The 9781-nt window shown below is 39.1% G+C and overlaps 1 protein-coding gene across 2 annotated transcripts in view; it reads left to right on the top strand.

Moving 5' to 3' along the window:
* Window positions 1-9781, top strand: part of MED13 (mediator complex subunit 13) — a gene marked incomplete at its 5' end in the record, with an annotated part of 149007 nt that overhangs the window by 37502 nt on the left and 101724 nt on the right. For both annotated transcript variants that reach the window (XM_014583722.2, XM_014583723.2), the window contains 2 exon segments: window positions 8164-8309; window positions 9446-9643. In XM_014583722.2, coding sequence (XP_014439208.1) covers window positions 8164-8309; window positions 9446-9643 — 344 coding nt within the window.

Raw genomic sequence — 9781 nt, 5'->3', positions numbered from 1 at the left:
CCCCCCGCCCCCAGGAAGGATGGCCAGGTCGCAGTCTCTTCTCCGTTCTCCTCTCGGGATCTTGGGCACACATGCACATTTGCCCATCATGAGTTTAAGCCACCGAGTCCGGGACTTGAACCATGGTTGACTACATGGGAGTCCAGCAACATAGCCACTACAACAAGTGCTGGTCCCAAGATACCACCTCTCTGTGACTTCCTAATACAAACGTTATAAACAAATTAGATAACGGCATTTCCTAATGCAGTATACATATTTAACTATTGGCTGTTAAAAGAGCTAACTTTTATTTGTAAGTGTGCTTTTGTTTTCTAAGAAAAAGGAAGAAACAAAATAGATTTTAAAGCACATAACTGTCTTTCTGTAGTATAAGATGTCTGTTCAGGCATGTAAAATTTTGCCTCAGTCATACCTTTTTGTTGTGGATATTTCTGGATAAGGTCCTGCAGAACAGTGATACTTTCTATAGTCTTTTATAATGGCTAACAATATCTAGGATTGTCATTATAGTTTTATCTGTTTTGTTTGTTTGAATGAGAGAGGTGGGAGAGGTAGGGAGGAAGAAATAGAGATAGACTTTTTTTTTTTTTTTTTTTGGAGAGATTTTCACTGTAGGGCGCGTGCGCTCACCAGACAGACAGAGAGAGACATAGAGACAGAAAGCGAGAAATCACCCCCCAGGGGGGATGGTCATGCCGCAATCCCTTCTCCTCCGTTTTCCTCTCGTGATCTTGGGCACGCACGCACACGCGCCCGACGTGAGTTTTTTAAGCCACCGGGTCCAGGACACGAACCGTGGTCGACTACGTGGTAGTCCAGCGACATAGCCATTACACCAACTGCTGGTTCCCGAGATAGACATTTTTGACAGGTTCATGTTATGTTGTGGTCTTCCTGCCCCATCCTCTCAGCTAGGATTGCAGGTGCCTGAGCAACTTCACCCAGCATGTTCTGATTGGTTCTAGAACTAAACCAGGGCCTCCTATAGGGCTTCCAGAGTCCCAAGCAAGCGCTGGTGTTTGTGTGTTATGGTAACAGTTATGTGATATTTTAAGTCTACTTTTCTAAATGCTGAATACCAAAAATGTTTGATGGGATGATATTATGAAAACATTTCTACATGAAAGAAAAGCCATTCTGAATTTGGGAGTATGTCAGTATAACCTAACATTCTCTAAGTCAGATCAGACTATATTAGGATCATATGGTAGCAGCATAAGAGGTAATGTTTTTCTTGATCCTAGACCACTAGAATTGTGATAGGGGCTGCTAAGTAGGGAAGTGCAGATACACAGTGGGAGCTGAGAGCATTGATCACATATTTGCACTTTGGAATATTATTTTTTTTCTTTAAGATTCTTTGAGGGGCTGGCAGGTAGTGTGGTGGTTAGGGGCACTGGACACCCCCACATGGCCAACCACAGTTCAAGTTGCCAGACCTGATGACTTGCTTTCTCGCTTTCTTTCTCTCTGTGTCTCGCTCTGGTCAAATTCAAAATAACTATAATGGTAAATAAAGGAAATAATTTTTAAAAAAAGATTCTTTGAAGACAAATTACTTTATCCCAGAAAGTAAAATTTTCTTTTCTGATTTGAAAAATGGTCAAATGATCACTGGGCACATGGAAAGAATATTGGAGAAATTGGAAGATAACCTTCATAATTCTTGTATATATTAGATTAAATTTAGTTTCCTAGGTAATACTTAAGAGAAGTTAATATACTTTTTACCATTTCCCATATTATTATAATGTCTACAGAAAGATAGATTTGTAGCATAGTTTGCTTTTTTCTGAGAAAAATTCATTTTGAATATTTATTTAAATATTTTTATTTGAAACAAAAGTTGTATTTTTAAATAACTGTACTGATTAAAGGAGCACTCAGTATGAGGATATAATATTTAGACCTCCTAGCCTCTTTTTAGGTTTTTGCTATGGGGTACATGTGCTTACCAGAGGGAAAGTGGGAGGATGACCACTTCTCCATTTTCCTCTTGGGATCTTGGGCAGTGCATTTGCATGCCTGACATGTTTTTTGAGCCCTGGGGTCAGTGGGCCATGTGGGAATCCAATGCTTTAACCACTACAGCACCTTCGGTCCTTAAAGATAAAACCATACTAGGCTGTTTTAGGTTATTGCTCATACATGTAAACATTTTTGGAAGTATTTGCAATCCAGATTTTAAAATTTGCTATTCAGTTTGTTTGTTTGTTTGTTTGTTTCTTTCTTTCTTTTGGTTAGATTTTAGCTGTAAGGTGCACGCACTCATCAGAGAGAGAGAAAGAGAGATAGAAAGCGAGAAATCACCCCTCTTCAGTAGGGGAGATGGCCATGCTGCAATCCCTTCTCCATTCTCCTCCTGGAAACTTGGGCACACCCGCACACATGCCTTTCATGAATTTGAAGCCACCAGGTCTGGGATTCAAACCAGGGTCAGCCACTTGGGAGTTCAGTGATATAACTGCTACAGCATCTGCTGGTCCCTTGCTATTCAGTTTTTCAGCATACTGTTCATAATAATTTCTATAGCATATTTAGTTTATCCCCAAAATCATATTACAATTTCTATACATACTATGTAATTCTTGCTGGAATCAATTTCTCTCTCTCTTTCTCTCTCTCTCTCTTTTTAGGTGCCCTTACGAGAGAGATGGGGGAGGGTATGGTGAGAAATCACTCTGGTGGGGAGATGGCCATACTGTAGTCCCTTTTTTCTCTGTTCTTCTTTTGGGATTTTGGGAATGCATGTACGTTCAAGCTATTGGGTCCAGGACTTGAACCATGCGGTCGACCGTGTGAGATCCAACAGCTTCAACTTCATGCTACTTGCTGGCCCTGCTGACGTCTCTTCCTTAATAAATGTTTTTCTTGGCAGAAGTATTTTTAGCTAGTATTTTTTCTTTAAACTCTTCAGTTATTTTTGCCCCATCTTCTAACACATACTTTACTTCTGTTATCTGAAAAACCTATTAAAAGGTCATAACATTGGAACATAGTCTAGCCAATTGAATGTCAAGCTTTCATTTCTTCTTTTTTTAAAAAATAATTAATTTAATTTATCATCATTATTATTTTTTATATTGGTGAGCCATGTATACTCACAAGAGGGAGACAAAGAGAGAAAGTGAGAAAGGAAGCCATCAGGTCCAGGACTCAAACCATTGTTGGCCATGTGGGAGTCCAGCACCTTAACCATGATGCCACCTGCTGGCCCCATGCTTTTGTTTATTCTTTAAGTTTTTTAGTATTCTGTCTTACTTTCAGTTGTCTATATATGTCTTTTTATTTTCATTAGAGTTTTTCGCCTTAGGGCGTATGTGCTTACCAGAGAGAGATGGTGAGAGGAAAAGTGAGAATTCACTCTGTGGGGTGAGATGGCCACCCCACAATCCCTTCTCTTCCATTCTCTTTCCGGAATCTTGGGCATACACACATAGGTGCCTGGCGTGATTCTCACGCCACCAGGTCTAGAAGTCAAACCATAGTTGGTCATGTGGGAGTCCAGTGACATAAATGCTACACCATCTGTTTGTCCCTATATATATTTCTATATACAGTAACAAAATCAGTTACATGTATGGTTGATTAAATCAGATACTTTTTTTGAGGAAAAATTAATATACGAAAGCTTAAATGTAATGAAAAAAGCAAATCTTAATGTTTCAAGTGATATCAAGAATCATTTTTGGTGTTCCTCACAAAGAGTATTAGAAATCACACTAGTGAGGGACCAGCAGATGGTGTAGTGGTTATGTTACTGAACTCCCATGTGGCTGACTAAGGTTCGAGTCCCAGACCTGGTTGCTTCAAACTCATATAAGGTCTGTTTGCATGTGTACCCAAGATCCCAGGAGGAGAATGGATAAAAGATTGCAGCGTGGCCATACCCCGGGGTGGGGGGTGTGATTTTTGGCTTTCTCTCTCTGGCAAGTATACACGCCCTATATAAAAAAAAAAAAATGAGAGAGAGAGAGAATCACACACTTGATTTGGTGTTTTCCCCTGAGGCCTTTTTATAGGCTACATCATTGATTTATTGAGAAACAGTTTCATTTTCCAGCCTTGTAGGTTCTGAGCTGTCACTATTCTCTCTAAATTATGCCGATAACCAGTCAGTGCTTCTCTTTCTCTCTACCCCCCTTTTTAGTACTTTATCACATGTGGCTAATAACAACCTATATACATATTTTTTTTTACATGAGATTTTTTGCTATAGGGCACATGTGCTTGCTGGAGACAGAGGGAGACAGAAAGCAAGAAATTACCCTTTAGGAGGGATGACCACACGGCATCCCTTCTCCCTTCTCCTCTTGGGAGTTTGGGCACTTCACGAGGCTGTCATGAATTTTAAGCTGCTAGGTCCAGAACTCGAAACACAATCAACTGTGGGAGTCCAAGGAAGTAGCCATTATGCCACCTGCTGATCCCACAACCAGTATACATTTCGACTTGAGTTTTCTTAAGTCTCTGTTTCCTAGGCAAATTTTGTCTTCCAGATTTTCTTTTCTTTCAGGTTTTATGCCATAGAGCTCATGTATTCTCCAGAGAGGCAATGAGAGGGGAAATGCGAAATCACCCTTCAGAGGGGATGACCATGTCATAGTCCCTTCTCCTCCATTCTCCTCCTGGGATTTTGGACACAGACATGCAACCAACATGAGTTTTGAGCTAACAGGTCCGAAACTTGAACCATAGTTGGTTATGTGGGAGTCTTTTGCTTTAGCCATCATACCACCTGCTGGCTAGCTTTCCAGATTATTTTAGGCAACATTTTTTTTTTTTTTTTTTTTTGCAGTTTGCCAGAAGGCATGTAAGGTTGCCAATAGAGGGAACTGAGGTCAGCCTCTAGGAGGGAGGGCCATGTTGCAATCCCTTCTCTTCCATTTTCCTCTGGGAATTTTGGGCACACACATGCCCCTGGCATGCTTTTCAAGTTATTGGGTCTGGACCTTGAACCATGGTGAACCAACCATGTGGGAGTCCAGCACCTTAACCACCACATCACTTGCTGGCCTCCAAATCCCCATACTTAACACTACCAAGTTGTATACTTAAAATGGCTATTGGTAATTATGGTTATTTTACCATGGTTAAGATGGGAAATTTTTGTAATGTACTTTTTTATTGTATGTGGTTTTTTAAATCACAATTAAGAGAGAGGGGTGAAGATTTGGAGCTAATAATTTTTTTTTTCTTTTTGCTGTAGGGTATGTGTGCTTGCTGGAAAGACAGAGAGACAGAAAGTGAAAAATCCCCCCCTGGGGGGATGGTCACACCTTCTTGTTCATTCTCCTCTTGGGATTTTGGGCATGCACACAAATGCACCCAGCATGAATTTTAAGGCACCGGGTCCAGGACTTGAACAATAGTTGGCCATGTGGAAGTCCAGTGACATAACCACTATGTCATCTGTAGTTTGCCAGGGGCTAACAATTCTTACACAGATATTAAAGTTTATTTTATTAAGGCATTTATAACCTGGCAGGGAGTTAAATAGTAACAGTGGTGTGATAAGTATTAGGGCAAGCATAGACTATTACAGGAGCAGATACTTAAAAGATAATACTTAAAAGAGTTTTGAGTGGACCAACAGGTAGTGTGGTGGTTAAGCTGTTGGATACCACATGGCTGGCTACTCGGTTTGGGTCCCAAACCCACCCACTTGAAAATCACACTGGGCATGTAGCACATGTGCATAAAACCCTGAGAAGAGAATTGGGGAGAGGTGATAACAGCATGGCCATCCCTCCTGAGGATATTTCTCACTTTCCCTTCTCTCTCGCCCTCTCTTTCTTTCTCTTGTGAGGACATGTGTCCTATAGCAAAACACAAACAAACAAACAACTGAAAAAAAAAAAAGAGTTTTGAGAGGACCCAGCCCTGATGTACAGTGGTAGTATGCCACTGACATAATAGATTGGGGTTTGGTTACTGGTTTGAACTGTTCCCTCCGTGTTCATAAGTGCCTATGCTCTGACTAGCCGAGATGGCTGAGGGGAGGATTACACCATGAGATTCTGCTATAGTTCCCCTCTCTCCCTCCCCTGTGCTCCCCTTTCTTTTCTGCCATTAAATAAATAAATAAATAAATAAATAAATAAAAGCATGCATGCAAGCAAACGAACAAACTTTTTTATAAAGTGTTTTGAAAAATTAGTAGTAGGAGGGGGCCAGCAGGCGGTGTGGTGATTAAGGTGCTGGACTCCCACATGGCTGATGACGGTTTGAGGCCTGGACCTGGTGGTTTGCTTTTTCACTTTCCCTCTCTCTCTTTCACTCTGTCCCTCTCTGGTCAGATTTAAATAAATAAACAAACAAATAAAGTTAGATAAAATTTTAAAAATTAGTAGTAGGAAGAAGTTTGTGGCAGATAAAGTTTCTGGTGGGTTAAGTATCTCTATTTAGAGAGTTTAATGAGGATCAGATTTGTGAGGACCTGAAGTGGTATGCTGAGGTATTTCGATTTAGTCCTGAAGGCTTTGGAGAGACTATTGAATGATTTCAGACTTTCCATTTATAGATAAGAATTAACTTTTAGAAAGGTAGCAGTGTGAGGCAAAGAGATTTTAATGGTTACTCAGACCTAAAAAAGGTAAACTGACAAGTTATGGACACTAAAGAACCAGAATCAATAACTATTTAAGATGGATGAGTAGAAATTGGGACAAAGTGAGAGAGAAAAGAAAAATTTAGCATGAATTATATTTGTAGCTTGGAAAGCTGTATAAACTTGAAAGAAAAGAAACCTGTTGGATTAGGAATAATTCAGGTCTGAACTTCTACAATATTTAGTGTGTATTTATCATTAACTCTATAATGTCTTCAATTATAAGACTCATCATTGCTTTATAGTAACTATTGTTTGGGAGGGAACTTACATTGTATTAATAACTGATTGTATACAGCCCAAGTTCAGAAATAATAAAACAAGAAAATTACTTAATTTTTTACATATAGAGAAAGGAAAACAAGCAAACATAAAAATTGTCATCATTAATTCTGTTGTCTACCTAGAGTTCTAACCAAAGAACGGTCTTTTTTTCAAGGGAAAAAAAAAAGTCGGACCACCCTATTTCAGTACCTCACTCCTTTCCATTAAAACTATTCTTCCATGGCCAGCAGGTGGTTAAGGTGCTGGACTCCCACATGGCCGTGGGAGTGCTTTGAACCCTGGACCCAGCAGCTTGAGAATCACTCCAGGCACACATGTGTGCATGCCCAAAATCCTAAGAGGAGAATAGAGAAGAAGGGATTGCAGCATGGCCATACCCACTGGGACGTGATTTCTCACTTTCCTCCTCTGTCTAGAGCAAGTGCACATGCCTTTTGACAAAAACTTAGAAAAATAAAAAATGAAAACCATCCTCCCACCATATATATACACATATATATTTAATTTTGGTATGTGTGTGTGTACTCACCTTAAAGAAACAGAGATAGGGAAAGTGAAGAAATCACCCCTCTGGGGTGTGGCCATGCAGCAATCCTTTCTCATCCATTTCCCCTTGGGATTTTGGGCATGCACACATGTGTGTTCAGTGTGTTTTTCAAGCAACCAGGTCTAGGACTTGAACCACACAGTAATATGTATGTGATCCCCCTACCTTAACCACCACACCCCTGGCTGGCCCACCTTAACTTATTTTTGTGGCTATTGATTGATTGGGTATATCTAACTTTTAAACTGGTGCAGCTTTTTCTGTTATAGAGTTTCTTATAGCTACATCTTCACTCATATTTATAATTTTTTTCCCCTTCAGATGATGAAATAGAATTTCTGGGCTAAAGAGAATGTATTTTGTGTAGTATAATTTCTTTTTATTTGAGAGAGATTTTTGCTATAGGGTGCATGCGCTCACTGGAGAGACAGAGATAGAAAGCGAGAAGTAACTCCCCCCCCCATGGGGGGGGGTGGCCACGCCATATTTCCTTCTCCGTTCTCCTTTTGGGATTTTGGGCATATATGTACACATGCCTGGAGTGAGTTCCAAGCTGCTATGGCTGGGACTCAAACCATGGTCAGCCACACGGGAGTCTAGCGCCTTAACTACTACTCCACATGCTCCCCAGTAGATTATTTCTTAATAAAGAAATGCAAGGTAACTTATTTTTGGGGCATTAATCATCACTAACATGGAACTTTTTCTTCCCTATTAGTGAACACTTGTCCTGCTCTTTCACCTTCTTCTTGCATGGAGACAGCAATGTTTGTACCAGTGTGGAAATAAACCAACATCAACCTGTGTACCTTCTCAGTGAAGAGCATATCACCCTTGCTCAACAGTCTAATAGCCCATTTCAAGGTAGTTTGTTGTTGTGGGTTTTTTTTTTTTTTTTTTTTTTTTTTTTTTTTTTTTTTTGGTGGCGGTTTTTTTTCAAAATTTTGGGTTTTTTTTTTTTTTTTTTTTTTTTTTTAGTTTGCTGTTAGGCACGTGCTTTTGTCAAAGAAAGATACAAGGGGCAAGGAGTGAGAAATCCCCTTTTGGGGAGATGGCCATGCCACAGTTCCTTCTCCATTGTCCTCACGGGACCTTGGGCATGCATGCACATGTGCCCGGCATGATTTTCAAGCTGCTGGATCCAGAACTCAATTCAGGTAGTTGGCCATGTGGGTTCCACTGCCTTAACTTCCATGCCATCTACTGACTCTTAAGGTAGATTATCTTATTAGTTTAGGTATTTGATCTTTTATTATTATTTGAAGAAGATATTTATTAAAGTTGGTAATTATACATTTAGTGAGATTTCCCTTGATATTTAGCCTAATGATGATTTTTACATAGTTTACTTTCTTCTTGACTTCATTAGAGATCAAGTCAACAAAATAAGTCTCTTTAATACAACTATTCTTTTTTAAGTCCTTGAATGTGAAGGATAACATATTTTAAACTGTTTTCTTAAGTAGCATATTGCAGACACAATGTTAATGTTTTCAAGATCACTGTGGATGTCAGGTCACAGAGCCATGTTTAACATAAGTACTCAGGGATGGTTGATATCACTTATACCTTGAAAGTGGCCTAAGTCCAGGAAATATTTTATAAGACTGTTTTGAAGGATTGGCAATATATTCCTATTTTAATTTTATGTCTAATGTTTGCTTTTTAAAATTTACATAACAGTACATTGTAAGTATTTAGATTTATACCTACTTTTTTAAAAATTACTTTTCTTTAGTGAGAGAGAAATTTAGGCTGCACAGATTTCTCCAGTTTGTGCTGAAATTCTATCTATATAAGACTTTGGGGTAGACAGATTTTTATAATTTAATGTTATACTTTATCTTCCCAGTAATGAAGTATAATATATTGATTTTCTCTGGAATGATCATTGCTACTACTTTTTTAGAATTGCTTAATTACTTGCTACATTGTTTAATATACTCTGACTTGGTATAATAGTCTTTGTTACTTACTTTATGTTTGCTTTGGGGTTCTAGTTATCTTAAGCCCATTTGGACTGAATGGCACTCTCACAGGACAGGCATTCAAGATGTCTGATTCAGCTACAAAAAAATTGATTGGTGAATGGAAACAGTTCTATCCTATTTCATGTTGCCTGAAGGAGATGTCTGAAGAAAAACAGGAGGATATGGATTGGGAAGATGACTCTTTAGCTGCAGTAGAAGTTCTTGTTGGTATGGATTTTGCATATTAATTCCTAAGGAGAAAATTTAGTGACTGTATGTGTTAGTTAAATTCTGCTGAATAACATACAACTTCAGTACTGCAATGGCTTTCAACGTCAAATACTTATTTCTTGGTATTTCCTGCTG

This window comes from Tupaia chinensis, unplaced genomic scaffold, assembly GCF_000334495.1.
Source record: "Tupaia chinensis unplaced genomic scaffold, TupChi_1.0 Scaffold144642_1, whole genome shotgun sequence".
Classification (NCBI taxonomy): domain Eukaryota; kingdom Metazoa; phylum Chordata; class Mammalia; order Scandentia; family Tupaiidae; genus Tupaia; species Tupaia belangeri.
The sequence above is the reverse complement of the archived record's forward strand: the minus strand, read 5'-3'. Positions and strand labels throughout refer to the sequence as shown.